General features: G+C 40.3%; 1 protein-coding gene across 4 annotated transcripts in view; it reads right to left on the bottom strand.

Annotated features, from left to right (window-relative positions):
• MTA3 (metastasis associated 1 family member 3) overlaps nt 1-18,416 on the bottom strand; it is a 213,253-nt gene that overhangs the window by 147,753 nt on the left and 47,084 nt on the right. For 3 of the 4 annotated variants that reach the window (XM_044918687.1, XM_044918686.1, XM_044918688.1), the window contains exons 2-3: nt 16,904-16,971; nt 8,180-8,273 (exon numbers count right to left, since the gene is read on the bottom strand). In XM_044918687.1, the coding sequence (XP_044774622.1) occupies nt 8,180-8,201 (22 nt within the window). In that variant the 5' untranslated portion in view covers nt 8,202-8,273; nt 16,904-16,971. Of the gene's footprint in view, nt 1-8,179; nt 8,274-16,903; nt 16,972-17,902; nt 17,975-18,416 lie in introns of those variants that run through there. The other variant, XM_044918689.1, reaches the window with a different exon arrangement.

Genomic DNA, 18,416 nt, shown 5'->3' with positions numbered 1-18,416 from the left:
TTCTGTCAAATAAATAAATAAAATCTTTTTTTAAAAATTAACAATTAAAAATAAAAAGTATTATCCTTACTGATACTCAAAAGTTGTCCTACCTTCAGCCAGAGGGCTTATTTATGTTGGTTCTTCCCCACTCCCCCTGCTTGTGTTCCCTCTCTCGCTATGTCTCGTTCTGTCAAATAAATAAATAAAATCTTTTTTTAAATTAACAATTAAAAATAAAAATTAATAAATAAGGGGCGCCTGGGTGGCTCAGTTGGTTAAGCGACTGCCTTCGGCTCAGGTCATGATCCTGGAGTCCTGGGATCAAATCCCGCATCAGGCTCCCTGCTCGGCGGGGAGTCTGCTTCTCCCTCTGCCCCTCCCCCTCTCACGCTCTCTCTATCTCATTCTCTCTCAAATAAATAAAATCTTTAAAAAAATTAATAAATAAAAAATAAAGCTTTACATTTTAGGAATCACAATATAAAAGTATACAATATGTCAAAAAACATCTAAAACATGTGAAGCAGGCCATAAAGAATACTGATGAAATTCATTTTTCAAACTCCACTCTGAGAACCATGTCCATTTGAAACTGCCATCTTTTCTTTAAACCAAAATTCTGTTTCTAATAGATTAAGAGAATCAAGATGCTTTTAAAAACAAAGTACAGGGGCGCCTGGGTGGCTCAGTCGCTAAGCGTCTGCCTTCGGCTCAGGTCATGATCCCAGGGTCCTGGGATGGAGCCCCGCATCGGGCTCTCTGCTCCACGGGAAGCCTGCTTCTCCCTCTCCCACTCCCCCTGCTTGGTTCCCTCTCTGTCAAAAAATAAATAAAATCTTTAAAACTAAATAAATAAAATAAATAAATAAATAAATAAAAACAAAGTACATACTCTGGCTTTCCGTGAAATGACCTTACTAAAATCAGATTTCTTTTATAAAAATTTACCACGAGAGGCTCCTGGGTGGCTCAGTCAGTTAAGTGTCTGCCTTCTGCTCAAGTCATGATCCCAGGGTCCTGCTTAGTGGGGAGTCTGCTTCTCCCTCTACCCCTCCCCCCCACCCCACACCCCCACTCTGCTCTCTCACTCTCTCAAAGCAATAAATAAAATCTTTAAATATATATGTATATATAACACCATGAAATATCCAATATGTTAAAAGTACATGGCAATCTAGGTATTGCACCACTGTCTCAAAAGAAAGTCTCTCCCCTGTGGTTAGACTGTGGTCTCCAAGACCATTTCCCAGTAAAAGGAGCCAGGACTCCACAGAGATTAGGTTTGAGGCAAGAAGTGTAAAAGATGAGCCTGGAACATCTTGTCATATCAAAAAAGCAAGTAAGATAATAAAGACTACTAAGATCATGTCTAAATAACTGAAGAACCAACATAAATAAGCCCTCTGGCTGAAGGTAGGACAACTTTTGAGTATCAGTAAGGATAATAATTGAAGGGCGCCTGGGTGGCTCAGTCCATTAAGGGTCTACCTTCAGCGCAGATCATGATCCTGGGGAGAGGCTCCCTGCTCAGTGGGGAGCCCATCACCCTGCTTGCAGTCTCTCTCTCACGCGCACACTCTCTCTCTCTAATAAATAAAATCTTTAAAAAAAGGATAAGAGGGGTGCCTGGGTGGCTCAGTTGTTGCGTGTCTGCCTTCAGCTCAGGTCATGATCCCGTGGGATCATGAGCCCCACACATCGGGCTCCCTGCTCGGCGGGAAGCCTGCTTCTCCCTCTCCCACTCCCCCTGCTTGTGTTTCCTCTCCCGCTGTGTCTCTCTCTGTCAAATAAATAAAATCTTTAAAAAAATAAAAAATAAATAAAAATAAAAATGGTAATGACTAAAAAAAGGAAAAATCATGTCCAAGCCTTTTTTTTTTTTTGACAGAGAGAGACACAGCGGAACAGGAAACACAAGCAGGGGGAGTGGGAGAGGGAGAAGCAGGCTTCCCGCGGAGCAGGGAGCCCGATGCGGGGCTTGATCCCAGGACCCTGGGATCATGACCTGAGCCGAAGGCAGACGCTTAAAGACTGAGCCACCCAGGCACCCCAGAAACTCTGCTTTTTTAAAAAAGATATACACTGAAGTATCTTTAGGAATTAGGGGAACTATGTCTTGAACTTACTTTCAAATGGCTCAAAACAGTAATAAATACATAATAGAGCAAACAGTAAATGTAATAGAGCAAATATAGTAAAATGTGAGTAAAGTAGAGTAAAATGTGAATGTTTTGGATGAAGAGCATATGGGATTTCTTGGTAATGTTTTTAATAATTTTTCTGTAAATCTAAGAATTATTGGGCGCCTGGGTGGCTCAGTCGTTAAGCATCTGCCTTAAGCTCAGGTCATGATCCTGGAGTCCTGGCATCAAGCCCCGCATCGGGCTCCCTGCTCAGCGGGGAGTCTGCTTCTCCCTCTGACCCTCCCCCACTCTCATGCACTCTCTCTCTCAAATAAATAAAATCTTTAAAAAATAAATAAATAAAAATAAAATAATTATTTCTAAGTAAAATGTTAAGGAAAAAAAAACAATACATTATGGACCTCATGGGAGAAGTGCACAATACTACCTCAGGAACTAATCTTGCACCCACTACCTCACCTCTCCCCCCAAAAAACCATGTGGCTTTCAATCCTCTAGAATCTGAACCTAACTATCCATCTACAGAAAAAACATGGTAAAGGACACAAGAGATGCAATAAACAACTCCAGACCAAAGGAAATTATAGGATGAACAACCAGTTATCTTCAACAAAATACTGAGGGATATAGAGAGAGAATATGAATCAATATCCACACAAAAATTTGTACATGAATGTTCACAGTAGCTAGTTTTTCAAAATAACTAAAAACTGAAACAACCCAAATTGTCCATCAATTGAAGAATAAACGTTTATCCATCCAATGGAACATCATTCAGCTATAAAAACTAATGAAGGAATTCAGGCAATAACAAGGAAAAAACTTGAAAACATTATGCTAAATTTGAAAATCCAGACACAAATTATTATTATTAGCAGCACCTGGCTGGTTCAGTTGGTAGAGCATGCAACTCTTGATCTCCTGAGTTCAAGCCCCGGTAGGGCATAGAACTTACTTAAAAAAACAACAAGAAAAAACCCCGCACACATATTATATGATTCCTTGATGTGAAATGTCCAGAAGAGGCCAATCTATAGAGACAGAAAGTGTATGGTGGCTTCCAGAGGCTGAGAGGAAGGGGGAATAAGAAGTAAGTGGTTGCCTTTTGGGTGGTGAAAACATTTTGAAATTAGATAGTGGTAATACTTATACAACTTTGTAGGTATACTAAAAACCACTCAATTGTGCACTTCAAAAGAATGGATTTTATGCTATGTGGATGATATATCAATTAAAAAAAAATGGATGGACAAGGAAAAAAAGAGAGACTTAAGAGTACTATCAACCAATCATAATCTATTAACCTTATTTGGATCTTGATTTAAACAAACTATAAAAAAGAAAAAATTCCTAAGAGAAAAAACATGAAAACTAAGTAGATATTTGATAATACTGTTTACAGATTCCTAAATGATCAAAGAATGCTAAAATGAGTAGCTTAAAGATTGACCAAGAACAAACTATTCACATAGTTGCCACGTATCTCCTCCAAAATAACTTACTAAATACAAAGGGACACCACCTTGACCAAGTCACCAAACCTAACATAACCAATATTAGGACAAAACCAATTATGTGCCTCTTAATACAATGCACTGAGAGGGACACAATAGGACTTCCATGGCAACCCTACAAAAAACATAATCTGCAAAAAAACCCATAACATATCCTGACTCTAATCATGAGGAAACATCAGACGGACACAAATTGAGCCATATTCTACAAAATAAATGGCCTGTTTTCTTCAAAAAATGTTAAGGTCAGAAAACACAAAGACTGAGGAACTGGTTCCAAAACAAGGAAAAGGAACAATAAAATACAATGAATCTGAATTTTATTCTAAACTAAGAAAAATTATATATAGCTATAACGAACACCACTGGTGCATGAAATTTGATTAAGGACTATGAATAATGGTTTTGTGTGAATATTAGGTTTCCTAACTTGTTTACTCTACTGTGATTACTGAAAACAATTTCCTTGCATTTAGAAAAACACACCGATGTCTCCAACTTACTCTCAAATGACTCAATTTATACATATAAAAAGAATGATAAAGTCAAGAAAACAAAATGTTAATTGCTGAATCTGGGTAAAGCTTATACGGGAGTTCCCTGTATATTCTTGGCACTTTCTTTAAGTTTGAATGAGGCCGTATCTTTTAGAAATACACACTGCAATATTTACAGATGAAATGGTAAGACTCTCTGATGAGCTTCCATATAAGGGGATGAGGAGGGGTACAGATGAATTGATTGGTCATTTATTGATAACTATTAATGCAAAGTAGTGGAAACATCATGTGGATTATACTATTCTCTGTACTTCTGAATGTTTGAAATTTTCTATAATAAAAAAGTTTAAAGGAGTCCATAATGGAAAGATTTTTAAGTGGAGAAACTGATGGGGTGCCTGGGTGGCTCAATCATTAAGCGTCTGCCTTCAGCTCAGGTCATGATCCTGGGGTCCTGGGATCGAGCCCTGCATCGGGCTCCCTGCATGGCGGGGAGCCTCTTCTCCCTCTCCCACTCCCCCTGCTTCTGTTCCCTCTCTCGCTGTCTCTCTCTGTCAAATAAACAAATAAAATCTTTAAAAAAAAAAAAAAGTGGAGAAACTGAGGCTCAGGAAAATTAAGTGGCAACCACACCCAGGAATCCAGTTTTGAAACCTTTCCAATGTATGATTCTCTCTCCAATAATCCTCCTTTAAAACCTTTTTATAGGGCGCCTGGGTGGCTCAGTTGGTTAAGCGACTGCCTTCGGCTCAGGTCATGATCCTGGAGTCCCGGGATCGAGTCCCACATTGGGCTCCCTGCTCAGCAGGGAGTCTGCTTCTCCCTCTGACCCTCCTCCCTCTCATGCTCTCTCTCATTCTCTCTCTCGCAAATAAATAAAAAATCTTAAAAAAATTAAAAAATAAAACCTTTTTATATAGCAAGAACTATCCAGGCAATTTTATTCTCCCCACCTGAAATTTTGGTCAATACCAAACAGAAATACAGTAAGATACTTCTGACGCCACCTTTGAGAGTAAACTCAATAAATGATGGAAGAAACTGGCAAATGTAGATAGAAGTAATCCACCCAGGGCACGTGGGTGGCTCAGTCAGTTGAGCGACTGCCTTCGGCTTGGATCATGATCCCGGAGTCCTGGGATGGAGTCCCGCATCGGGCTCCTTGCTCTGCAGGGAGCCCGCTTCTCCCTCTCCTTCCCACTTGTGCTCTCTCTCACTATCTCGGTCTCTCTCTCAGGTAAATAAATAAAATCTAAAAAAAAAAAAAAAAAAAAGAAGTAATCCACACAAAGAGGTGATCTAAAAAATTGCTGAGGAGGTAGAAAAACCAACTGACATTTATTAAGCACTTATTTATGACCTTAGGTCCTTTAATCTTCACATCAATGCTGGCATAATTTTTTCCCTTAATTTTTTCTAATTGTGGTAAAATATATATAATACAAAATGAGGTGATTTTTTTTTCAATCTCATCTTACACATGAGGAAAATGGAAATAAGAAATTGAGAAATTTTCCCAAGACAAGCAGCAACTAGCAAAGCAGAATCTGAACCCCGGTCTTTCTCTAAACTACATGATTGCCATTACATAATTTGATTGACTTTTAAATCACTTAAATTTGGTCTCAAAGAGTTAATACCAAGAGCCTACTCAATTCTGATTTTCTACATCTACAAGCCTACAACAGCACCAAAATGCGGCCATGCTGAGACTCTCCATGAACAGTAGCAGACCCCCTAACAATCTTTATACCAGACTACCTTTGCCGCAGCAACTTTAGAAGCTACATTAGAAGCTAAATTAAATCCAGAAGTATATGAATATTAATAAGACATTTCACCTTTCTTAAGCTTATGTTGTAAATGGTAAATGAAATCCAAATAATTTTGCAGAGCCACTCTAATAACACATTGAATTCATAGATTTTAGCTACAGCTAAAATAACTGGTTAGTATGTCATTTTAAAAGGTAGTATTTTGGGGGTGCCTGTGTGGCTCAGTAATTAAGCATCTGCCTTCAGCTCAAGTCATCCTGGAGTCCTGGGATCGAGCCCCACATCGGGCTCCCTGCTCCACAGGAAGCCTGCTTCTTCCTCTCCCACTCCCCCTTCTTGTGTTCCCTCTCTCGCTGTGTCTCTCTCTGTCAAATAAGTAAATAAAATCTTTTAAAAAATAAAAAGTAAAAAGTAGTATTTTGGTCTCAAAAAGGAAGGACAAATATGAATGCCCTAAATCTGTCAATATATAATTTATAAATATTACAGAACTCATACCATTCTTTCTAAAGAAAAAAATGGAAAAATTTAAAAACACTATTAACTACAGGGGCGCCTGTGTGGCTGTCGGTTAAGCGTCCGACTCGTGATTTCAGCTCAGGTCATGGTCTCAGGGTTCTGGGATCAAGCTCCGCACTCAGCTCGGAGTGGGCTTGGGATTCTCTCTCCCTCTCCCTCTGCCCCTGCCCCACCCCCGCACTCTCTAAATAAATATCTATCTCTAAATAAATAAAATCTTAAAAAAAAAAAATACAAAACCATTATGAACTACAGCAGAAAATATAGTAGGAATTTAACTTATACAACAACCAATCTGCCTGATCAAACCAGTGACCCAGTGGAGAAATGATTATCAAACAGACACAGAACAAACCTGTGCACACAATAGCCTCCCTTACCAAAACACTTCAAAAGCTTCAGGATCCCCAAGACCAGAGCATCAAAGATCAGTGTCAAACTGAAATACACACATACATATGGTCCTAGTCTCATATATTTTGTAGGATGAAAATGGCTTCAAAATAAAGTATTTATATTCCACATATTTCTTCTTTCTTAAAGTTTAAATCACTTTTTTTTATGATTGTGTTTGTTGTTTTAAAAATCAAAGGGGTAGGGGCGCCTGGGTGGCTCAGTCGTTAAGCATCTGCCTTCGGCTCAGGTCATGGTCCCAGGGTCCTAGGATCGAGTCCCACGTTGGGCTCCCTGCTCAGCAGGAGGCCTGCCTCTCCCCTCTCCCACTCCCCGTTTGTGTTCCCTCTCTTGCTCTCTCAATGTCAAATAAATGATTAAAATCTTAAAAAAAAAAAAAAAAAAACAGGGGTAGGGCACCTGCTGGCTCAGTTGGTAGAGCACTTGACTTTTGATCTCAGGGTTGTGAGTTCAAGCCCCATGTTGGGTGTAGAGATTTCTTAAAAATAAAATCTTTTAGGGGTGCCTGGGTGGCTCAGTCGTTGGGTATCTGCCTTCGGCTCAGGTCATGATCTCAGGGTCCTGGGACTGAGCCCCACATCGGGCTCCCTGCTCAGCAGGAAGCCTGCTTCTCCCTCTCCCACCCTCCCTGCTTGTGTTCCCTCTCTTGCTGTGACTCTCTCTGTCAAATACATAAATAAAATCTTTAAAAAATAAAAAAATAAAATGTTTTAAAAGATAAAATGAAAAATAAATTTTAAAAATTTTAAAATAAAAAATTATAAAAGGAGCTAAAATATGTCAAAGCTGTTGATTGGGGGGGAAAACACACAATAAAGGTTAATCTACAAAGTAGGGCTCAGAGTTGCTATCTACAGGAGTTCACCATATATAAATATCACTTTGCACTTCTTTTTCTGGCAAACCTTTTTTTCATACATACCTAATTCTATATGCATATAATAAATAATCAGAATTTTTTAAAATGTAAATATTACCCAGTTGCTTAAGAAGGGAAAAAAATATCCTTCCAAAATACCAATAAAGTATAAATGTGCTCATATTTAAGCCTTTCAAAACCACCACTGAAAACTGCAGATGGTAAAACACTACCCTGATTGTCTGCGGAAGCACAGAATTCTATTTCAATGTATTGACTAATATACATGTGATGCAACCTAAGAAAATATGTACTAAAACCAAGCACCACCCAAAAAATTACTCCCATCTAAACTAAGAGGAACACAAATGGGAAAGCAAAAGGCTACAGGTAACAAAAAAGTGTTTTTCCTCCTATCATGGAAAACAAAAACCTTAAAACATTTTTTAATTAAAAAAAAAAGACAACTTACTAGCATGCTTGTCTGCAAGCATTATAAGCGTGTTGGAAATATCTCGTCGTCTATAAAAGCACACTACTTTTGCTTCCACGTTGCCAGTTGCAGTCTAAGAAATAAGAAAAATAAAAGTTACCTGTACTGAATAGTAGACTCAAATAGTTTATAAAAACAATATTTCACAATATTGATTATAAGAACACTCTCATTTATACTGTGCCAACCTCAACTGGGGGATAATCAGAGAGCTAAAAAACTCAAATGAGGATGAGCAGCACTTGCAAAAGTTCCAAGTGAAACTGAAATGTCAAACATACAATAACTTACTGGCATCAATTAAACTAAAGTGATCAGATCGCTTTAATGAGCCAGAGAGTGAAATCTGATTAGCCTTGAGAAACTAATCCCCCAAATTTTAAAAGCCACAACTGTAACTTATTTAAGACAGTTAAACTTATCTCCTCCAAACCCACTCCCAGAAGTATAGACTAAAATCATGCAGCCCTCTCCTAAACACCCATGTTTGACTGATGGTGAAGCTCTGTGAGTGTGGGAAGCCATCACTCAGAATGAAGCAGACGACCTGGAAAAGCATTCTCTAGCCCAGGTAAATCTACGAATCCGTAGTAGTCAATATTCTCAGTAGCACTTAGTTTACCTTCACATATGAAAGTATTAAAAACTCTGAGTTGTGAACACTGAAGCTCTCATTTATTTTTGACTACAGTCTAGAATATAACCAAAATTCAGTTAGGTTGTAATTTACTGCAGCTGGGGCCCAGGCTCCTACTCTCCTATTCCTTATGAATTCTGAGAACTTTCAAGGTCAATCATTCATTACAAAGTTCCTTGTAAAAACACATAGATTACAATAAAAACCTACTGTGATTTCCAATTTCAAAAAAAAATTGAGAACAAATTTTCAGAATTTCTCTGGGCTTACAGATATATTCAGACATAAAGAAATAAGAATATATATATGCTGCAGTAAATTGTCCATTTCATGAAATTCAGCAGCAGTATTTTAGAGTGAGAAATAGTCGTGGAAAAAGATTGCCCCTTTGAATTGAAATCATATTAAATCCTAACCAAAGTGCTTCTGTATTTCACAATATTGTGATCAAATACATCCTCCAGAAGTAATGATCCAGCAATCTAATAAATGAACAGGCTGATATTTCTTGTAAATAAAATCTATCAAGGACTACAATTACAAGCGCTTTATCAGTTTTAAGACAAAAGCATGTTCAAAACCCAAAGCAAGCATTTAAAGGCATATTTTTTTCTGCCTCTCTAGTGAGTTCCTCAATCAGGAATACTCTACAAAACTAATTAAATTATTATTTAAACCTGCTTGAGGTAGAGGGACATAGTTCAAAATAAGCAGTCTCTTCTGAATGATGCACACACTTGGCTATTAGGTATTTTATAACTACAGTATTCCTCTTCCCCTCTACAAATACACACACACACACACACTTTCAAGCATGCCTCTGAAGTTAAGCTACTCAAACTGTGGTCCAAGGCCCGGTCTACAACTCCTGCGGTGTACTGAAATGAGAACAGAGACTGAGAGTGTGTGTTAAGAGCATTTGGTAGTTAATTTTAATCTATTGAACCTAATAATGAAAAATGAAGGGTGGGGGGATGAGTTAGCCCAGTGATGGGTATTAAGGAGGGCATGTACCGCATGGAGCACTGGGTGTTATATGAAAACAATGAATCGTGGACCACTACATCAAAAACTAATGATGTACTGTATGGTGACTATCATAATAAAATAAAATTAAAAAAAAAGAAAAATGAAGGCTTGTGTTTTTATAAGCCTATTTTAAACTTCATTTTTCTACTATTTTCCTTTAATTTTATAAAAGCAGTCTGAGGGCGCCTGGGTGGCTTAGTCGTTAAGCGTCTGCCTTCGGCTCAGGTCATCATCCCAGGGTCCTGGGATCGAGCTCCGCATCAGGCTCCCTGCTCAGCGGGGAGTCTGCTTCTCCCTCTCCCACTCCCCCTGCTTGTGCTCTCTCTCTCGCTGTATCTCTGTCAAATGAATAAATAAAATCTATAAAAAAATAAATAAAAAATAAATAAAAATAAAAGCAGTCTGAGATAGTGAACCTTCTTAAAAATCTTACACCACAAATAGTTTGCCAAGCACTGCTCTAAAGACCTAGGTTAGGAGTTCCTTCCTGGGGGAGCGTGGGTGGCTCAGTCGTTAAGCGTCTGCCTTCAGCTCAGGTCATGATCCCAACATCCTGGGATCGAGCCCAGCATCGGGCTCCTTGCTCAGTGGGAAGCCTGCTTCTCCCTCTCCTGCTCCCCCTGCTTGTGTTCCCTCTCTCGCTGTCTCTCCGTCAAATAAATAAATAAAATCTTTAAAAAAAAAAAAAAAAAAGGAGTTCCTTCCTGGCTGGCTCAGTCGGTACAGCATGTGACTCTTGATCTCAGGGTTGTGAGTTCGAGCCCTACATTGGATGGAAAGATTACTTAAAAATTTTTAAAGCAGTGCCTGCGCAGGGCAGTTGGCTAACTGGTTGGTCTGTTGGTGGGGAGATCGACTGGCTGGCTGGTGGGGAGATCGAGCCCCAGTGTCAAGCTCCATACTCAGCAGGGAGTCCGCTAGAGATTCTCTTTTCCTCTCCCTTTGTCCCTCCCCACCACTGACAGAGGGCGCGAGCTTTCTCTCTCAAATAAATAAATCCTTAAAAAAAATAAAAAAGCCTTGTGTTTCATCACATCAATTTCTTTGCTATGTTCTTTTCTCCATTTAGGTTGCAGCCTCTTAAATCCCTATTCTGTCAAGCACATTTACTAAAATATCCTCTAATGATAAGGGGCTTTTCATAAGCTCTAAAATCATTTTAGTCAACCTCATACTCATGTCTGTTTCTATCCCAGACTTAGGAAGTACATTATTTAATTTTTATTTATTTGACAAAGAGAGAGACAGCGAAAGAGGGAACACAAGCAGGGGGAGTGGGAGAGGGAGAAGCAGGCTTCCCGCAGAGCAGCGAGCCCGATGTGGGGCTCGATCCCAGGACTCTGGGATCATGACCCAAGCCGAAGGCAGACGCCCAACGACTGAGCCACCCAGGCACCCCAGGAAGTACATTATTAAAACAAAAACAAAACAAAAAAACCCACCACACACACACTTTCCATTTCAGAAAGTCTGTGGTTTGCCTACAGTAAAGTACAAGTGAAAATCCACTTTCCTTTCCCAATTTCTGTCCTTATTCCCAAGAGATCCCAAACAGTAGGGGGGTCTCACCTTGGGTTTCATGAGGGAATCTCCTGAAACTATGTGCAAATTCCTATATGTGCAAATGTAGATGGAGGCAGAGGGAATCATCAGACACTCAAAGAAGTTAGTGACTCCCCTCAAATAAATAAATAAAATCTTTAAAAAAAATTTTTTTTTTAAATTTTTAAAAATTTAAAAAATTAAAAAAAAAAAAGGGGGGGGTGCCTGGGTGGCTCAGTTGGTTAAGCGACTGCCTTCGGCTCAGGTCATGATCCTGGAGTCCCGGGATCGAGTCCCGCATCGGGCTCCCTGCTCGGCAGGGAGTCTGCTTCTCCCTCTGACCCTCCTCCCTCTCATGCTCTCTGTCTCTCATTCTCTCTCTCTCAAATAAATAAATAAAATCTTAAAAAAAAAAAAAAAAGAAATTAGTGACTCCCCTCTCCCCATCAAAAAGATGGAAGACACGAAACAGTAAAATGAATCTCAGAACAAGTCAGATGGCTAATAAATTATACAGAATATGAAGGTACACACAAATTATACAACATATACACCAAAAACAAAACAAAAATAGCAAGTAACATGCTAATCTTTCCACAAGTTTAACTTCCAAAACTTCCTGAGACTATACCGTTACTATGTGTACATAGCTTTCTCTTTTTTTTTTTTTAAAGATTTTATTTATTTATTTGAGAGAGAGAATGAGAGAGAGAGAGAGAGCATGAGAAAGGGGAGGGTCAGAGGGAGAAGCAGACTCCCTGCCGAGCAGGGAGCCCGATGCGGGACTCGATCCCGGGACTCCAGGATCATGACCTGAGCCGAAGGCAGTCGCCCAACCAACTGAGCCACCCAGGCGCCCATATAGCTTTCTCTTGACATGCATGCAGACACAGTCTTTAGAAGAATACCACCCAAACTAGATAGTGACTAAATAAAATTTACCAAAAGTTGTTTTCATAATTTTAATCTTATATTCGTCCTCCAAAAGATCATCTTCGTGATATCTGAGTACAAGTTAGGAGAGAGGGAAAAAGGGAATATAAGATAATCAATGTTGAACTGTGTTTATCAACTGATAATTACTGGTTTTTCCAAAACTTTTACGGAAAAAAATTGAGACAAAATTCTATTACCAAGGACATCTAGCTGACTCAGTTGGTGGAGTATGCGACTCTTGACCTCGGGGTTGTGAGTCTGAGCCCGATATTGGGTGTAGAGATTACTTAAAAATAGTATCTTAAAAAAAAATCTACTACTGTAATTTAAAAAAAAATGAAATACTGTAGCCCAGCTTTCAAACTGAACAAGTAACATTTCAAATAGGATTTTTTAAAAAACCAGAATCCATTCTATAAGAGTGAATTTTTGGGGTGCCTGGGTGGCTCAGTCAGTTGACTGTCTGCCTTCAGCGTAAGTCATGTTCCCAGGGTCCTGGGATCGAGCCCTGGAGCCCCGGAGCCCCGGAACCCCGCGTGTCATCAGGTTCCCTGATCAGCGGGGAGCCTGCTTCTCCCTTTCCCTCTGCCTACCATTCCCCCTGCTTGTGCTCTCTCTCTGTCAAATGAATAAATAAAATCTTAAAAAAAAAAAAAGTGAATTGTCTATAACAATGGTGATTGACAGCTTATCCTAGGAATTTTGTTACAAAAACACATTCTATTCAGAAGATAATTAATAGGGGCCACCTGGCTCCTGGCTGGCTCAGTGAGCAGAGCATTTGACTTTTGATCTCACAGGTAGTGAGTTGGAGCCCTGCTTTGGGTGTAGAGATTTCTAAAAATAAATAACAAACTTCAAGAAGATAGTTAATAAAATAGGTTAATATCAGGGCCCCTGGGTGGCTCAGTCGTTAAGCGTCTGCCTTCGACTCAGGTCATGATACCAGGGTCCTGGGATCGAGCCCCACATCGGGCTCCCTGTTCCACGGGAGGCGTGCTTCTCCCTCTCCCACTCCCCCTGCTTGTGTTCCTTCTCTTGCTGTCTCCCTCTGTCAAATAAATAAATAAAATCTTAAAAAAAAAATAGGTTAATGTCCTTTCTTTTTAAAAAAAAAATTTTTTTTTTAAATTTATTTGACAGAGACAGTGAGAGGGAACACAAGCAGGGGGAGTGGGAGAGGGAGAAGCAGGCTTCCCCGCGGAGCAGGGAGCCCGATGCGGGGCTCGATCCCAGGACCCTGGGACCATGACCTGAGCCGAAGGCAGACGCTTAACGACTGAGCCACCCAGGGGCCCCAAATTTTTTTTATTTAAGTAATCTCTACACCCAACGTAGGGCTCAAACTCAGGACCTCAAGATCAAGAGTCACATACTCTACCGACTGACCCAGCCAGGAGCCTCTAGGTTAATGTCCTTTCCTATCCTGGCTTATCAATTAGAATATATCAAGTCCTCTTAAATTATTTGGATTTTCCATCATGTTAACTTTCCCCACTTTGCCAAAGTGACCTCTGATCCTCTCAGGGCCTTTTATCTGGAAAACTCATGTGGCCTCTCTTCCCTGGCTACTTCTTCCTCAACCTTTAGGCCTCAACTTCAATGTCCTTAAAATCCTTTCCCTTTCTATCCAAAAGAAGTAACCTCTGTTATCCCCTAGGTCAAGGCTCTTGTTTATTTCCTTCTTAACAGGTAACATCAGGACGCCTGTTAAGCCTCTGACTCTTGGTTTTGGTTCAGGTTGGGAGATCAAGCCCACATCAGGCTCCCTGCTCAGTGCAGCATCTGCTTGAGTTTCTCTCTCCCTCTCCTTTTGCCCCTCCCCCACTCGTACTTTTTTCTCTCTCTCAAGTAAATAAATCTTAAAAAAAAAAGTTAACATTTTTGCTATTTTCTTTATGCCTACTAACTTGCCTTTTCATGTGCCCCCCTCAAGAGAATGTAGACCCTGTGTGGGCAGAAAACACATCCATATTGTTCACTGTTGTATATCTGAGGCTAGCCTAGTGCCTGGTACATAACAGGTACTAAAAAAAACATTTGTTTAATGAATTATTTAAAATGAGGTATCTTGGGACGCCTGGGTGGCTCATTCAGTTAAGTGTCTGCCTTCGGCTCAGCTCATGATCCCAGGGTCCTGGGATCAAGTCCCGCATCAGGCTCCCTGCTCGGCGGGAAGCCTGCTTCTCCCTCTCCCACTCCCCCTGCTTGTGTTCCCTTTCTTGCTGTGTCTCTCTCTGTCAAATAAATAAAATCTTTAAATAAATAAATAAATAAATATAAAATGAGGTATCTTTTCCACATACTTTCAGAAATAAAGGCCCTATTGGACACCTGGGTGGCTCAGTCAATTGAACGTCTGCCTCCAGCTCAGGTCATGATCCCAGGGTCCTGGGATCCAGCCCTGCATCAGGCTCCCTTCTCGGGAGCCTGCTTCTCCCTCTGCCCCTCCCCTCCCCCTCATGTTCTCTCTCTCACTCTCTTGCTCTCAAATAAATAAAATATTTTCAAAAAAGAAAAAGAAAGGCCCTATATAAATATTTCGTATTTAGCCAATCTGACTTATTTAAAAATAATCCATCCATTCAAACTGCCACTGTCTGAAATTACAGACTCATCTCTCACAATTCAATCATCCCCAGAATGAAAAAAACCATTATTATATTAAGGACTCTCTGCTGAAAGCAGAGGGCCAGGAAGGTGAGGATGAAAAGCAAGGGATACTTTTGGAGTGAACAGTAATATAAAGATAAAGGAGTATGAAATGAGCCAGGTTCAAGCTAGATGTGCAACCCAGTCACATAACCACTGTGTCCCGTACAACAACTCCATGATGCATCTGCCTTTAAGGTTTAAGGTTATTTTGAGGCTCAAAAAAAGTAAAAATGTGAATCCCCAGATCATATGCTTCCAGAACACCATGCTCTGATGTTTGCAAATTTAGCACAGCTGCGATTTTCCTTCTATTTGTGGGATTATTTGGCTGATGCTTGTCTCCACTACTGGACCTATTTTTGTTCACCCCTGAATCCCTAAAAGCATATATCTAAAAATGCCTGGCAGGTAGCAGGTCCTCAGAAATACCTGTAAAATGAATGAATCAAAATACTTTGTAAACAGTAAAGCTATGTGCAAGCATTAAAGTCAGACATTTGAGAAATTCATTAATTCAATAAATATTTACTGAATGCCTTAAGTATGTGCCAGTCACTTATTCTAAGGCAGTTGGGATGAATTAGTGAACAGAGAAGATCACTACACACAGAGCTTACATTCTAGTCTGGGAAAACAGGCAATGAAAATAAACACAATAATTAAGTATATTGGAAGGTGATAAATGATACAGAGAAAAGAGCAAGGCCGAGCAAGATATAGGGGATTAAAACACCTGGTAGTCCTAAGGTACATGCATGTGAAAACAGCCAAGAGTCTACTGTGCTTGGAGCCAAATGAGCAAGGCAGAGAGCAGTTAAGAGTGGAGGTCAGAGGGACAGGAAGCAGCCAGAGAATATGTCTCATATTGGCCAACATTTTTCTTTGTATCCTAATTAATTTTCTAAATAAACTGATAAACAGTTTCACGTTGCCTACACTCTTATACATCAATAACATAAAAGAGATCAGAATGACGCCCTGATAGTTCCCACCCACAGACTGATCTAATCCTGAGGCCATTCTCTTCATTTGGTGGTGGTGGTCTCAAATGCAACAGAATTTTTATAAATGCAAGGTCCATGGGGATATCTCCAGAAGCAAATCAAGATCTCAGGGTTCATAAACCAGAAATGCCCTAAACCAGACTTTGCTTCCTGGGACCCAGAACTGGCCCAGTCTCTAGATGGTACTTTGGGGGAAAGGCATTAGCTAGACAGCCCCCAACATTTTAACGCTATGAATTCTCATAAGCTATATAAATAACCTTCGAAGTTGGTTTGGAGGAAACAAGAGCACCATTAGTAATCCATGGCTCATATAGTTCATGACTTTTCATATGTCACCATTATAAAAGCTCACCTACTGCAAACAGTCACAATGCTTCTGATGTCCTGGACACAAGCGATCAGAGACAAACCTTAATATAAAAATTTTACTTACTTAAGGCCTAAAGTAGTAAGTTAATCTACATTATACCAAAACTGTATTCTTATTAGTCAGTCTAGTCCAAAATTTTACAAATTCCCTTCAATACTTTATTTCCTAGCTTCCTCCTTCTAAAGCTGGAAGAGGAAAAAAATAATTCACCGAAAAGGGAGAAATACAATTATGACTCTAAATATAAAAAAGGACTGAGTTACAGGAGTGCCCTGCTCTGAGAAGCTTTGAGCAATCTGAAGAAATCTGCAGATGTTAAATACTTCAGTAACATATAATATCACAGGTAATTATACAAAGCAAAAGAATATTCAGAATCCTGCATAACTCTCTAATCTGCAATCTCTACTTTCAAAGAGTCTAGGAATAAAAGTAAAATCACCTCTTAGGCCTTTTACCTAATTACCCTTCAATGGAAAACAATTATTTTTTAATATTAAAATCAAGAATACTCAGTGTATTTATACCTTGTTGAGTTCTTCTATCCTTCTGATTAGGTACGGGTTACTGGAGGAGTTCTCAAAGTAGACATAATCTGTAATTAAAGGAAGTAAAGAGCTTAATCTTTTCAACAGCAAGTTCACATTTGTCAATCTGTGACTTCTGTATTAGGCAATGCACATTCAAAATGAAGCACATAATTCATTCCTGGGTAAAAGCAATACAACCTTAAGACATTTTCTCATATGCCTACTATTCACAGACCCTTATTTTCCTGGCATTTTCATTTCAATTAATGTTTTATCAAGTTCTCCTAGTCTTTCGGGCCACACATCACTTCTTTACTAATAAACAAGAAGACCCTTCTCACCACCGAGTAGTCAGGGCTGACTAAACATGTGTCTTTCAAGCTATAACTGCTTCCACATCTTTTCCCTCCAATCCAATTTACCCTGGAGTATGCTTCTCACATAAAACTATTGACCTAAGACAAATTCAGAGCATCTTGAAAAGCTTAGCAGCCCAAAGTACATTTCAATCACCAACTTAAAAAAAAAAAAAAATCAGGTGAGCAGAGTAGGTAAGAGGAAACACACTGACAAACTTTTCCACAGCTCTAGCTGGGATGATGGGGGAGGGGCATGAAAGGGGGTTCCCTTTCTGAAAGACAGAGCTCTCTGGAGTTATCAGGATTTTGATATGCTCTTTGCCATATTTAATCCAGATTCATTTCGGGTCTTGTTATAAAGAAATCCCTGCAGGCTTTCAATAAAAAAGATAAAAATTTTCAAGTGACTTTTCCTCTCCTGTAATAGGCTCACTGGAAACTTCCCACTGTGTGTTTATTTGAAAGGCTGGGCTGCATTGTTATTGTCTATCTTAGGGGCTCTTTCCCGTCTCTCTTCTGCAAAGTGGCCTCATTTGGCCACGCCATTCCCAACACCATCCATCAGGAGCTCAGCTAATGAGCAGAGAAGAGCAAGTCTCACACACAAACACGCCACTTATCTGAATTATTATTTTACCAAGAAAGAGGGAGGAGGGCGTCGTGAGTAGGGAGAAAGTTTGTTTGACCTTATTTCTCTCTTCTGCAGAAGGCTGGGAAGGAGGCAGTCACCAGAGCAAATGTCCAGGCAGAGCTCAACTCCCCATCTCTGGCTGCGGTGCCCCGGCCCCACTATGCCCCATCTTGGGGGGCTGGGCAAGAAACGGGAGGGGGGACTGAGGAAGGCGAGGTGCAGGGCCCTGTCCCCGCAAACAGGCCTGTCCAGCTGTGCCCCTGGCTTTGCCCCCATCGCCCCCACGCCCCTCACCCCACACTCCCACGGAAGGGGAGGAGTAGAGCCGGGGGGATGTCCCCCCATCCTCTCCAACCCCCACTGCCTGGAAGCCACGCGGGGAGAAACCCCCCTATTAGGGGGCTCGACGGCCGATACTCAATGGGGGCGTCCTGGAGGGGGGCGTCTGAGAATTCACACCCCCAAGTACAGGCCTGGCCCTAGAAAACTGAGCGCGGGTGGGAGCGGAGGGGGAGGGTGG

The sequence above is a fragment of the Neomonachus schauinslandi genome, chromosome 10, assembly GCF_002201575.2.
Source record: "Neomonachus schauinslandi chromosome 10, ASM220157v2, whole genome shotgun sequence".
NCBI lineage: Eukaryota > Metazoa > Chordata > Mammalia > Carnivora > Phocidae > Neomonachus > Neomonachus schauinslandi.
Note: the sequence above shows the minus strand (reverse complement) of the source record. Positions and strands in the feature narration are given on the sequence as shown.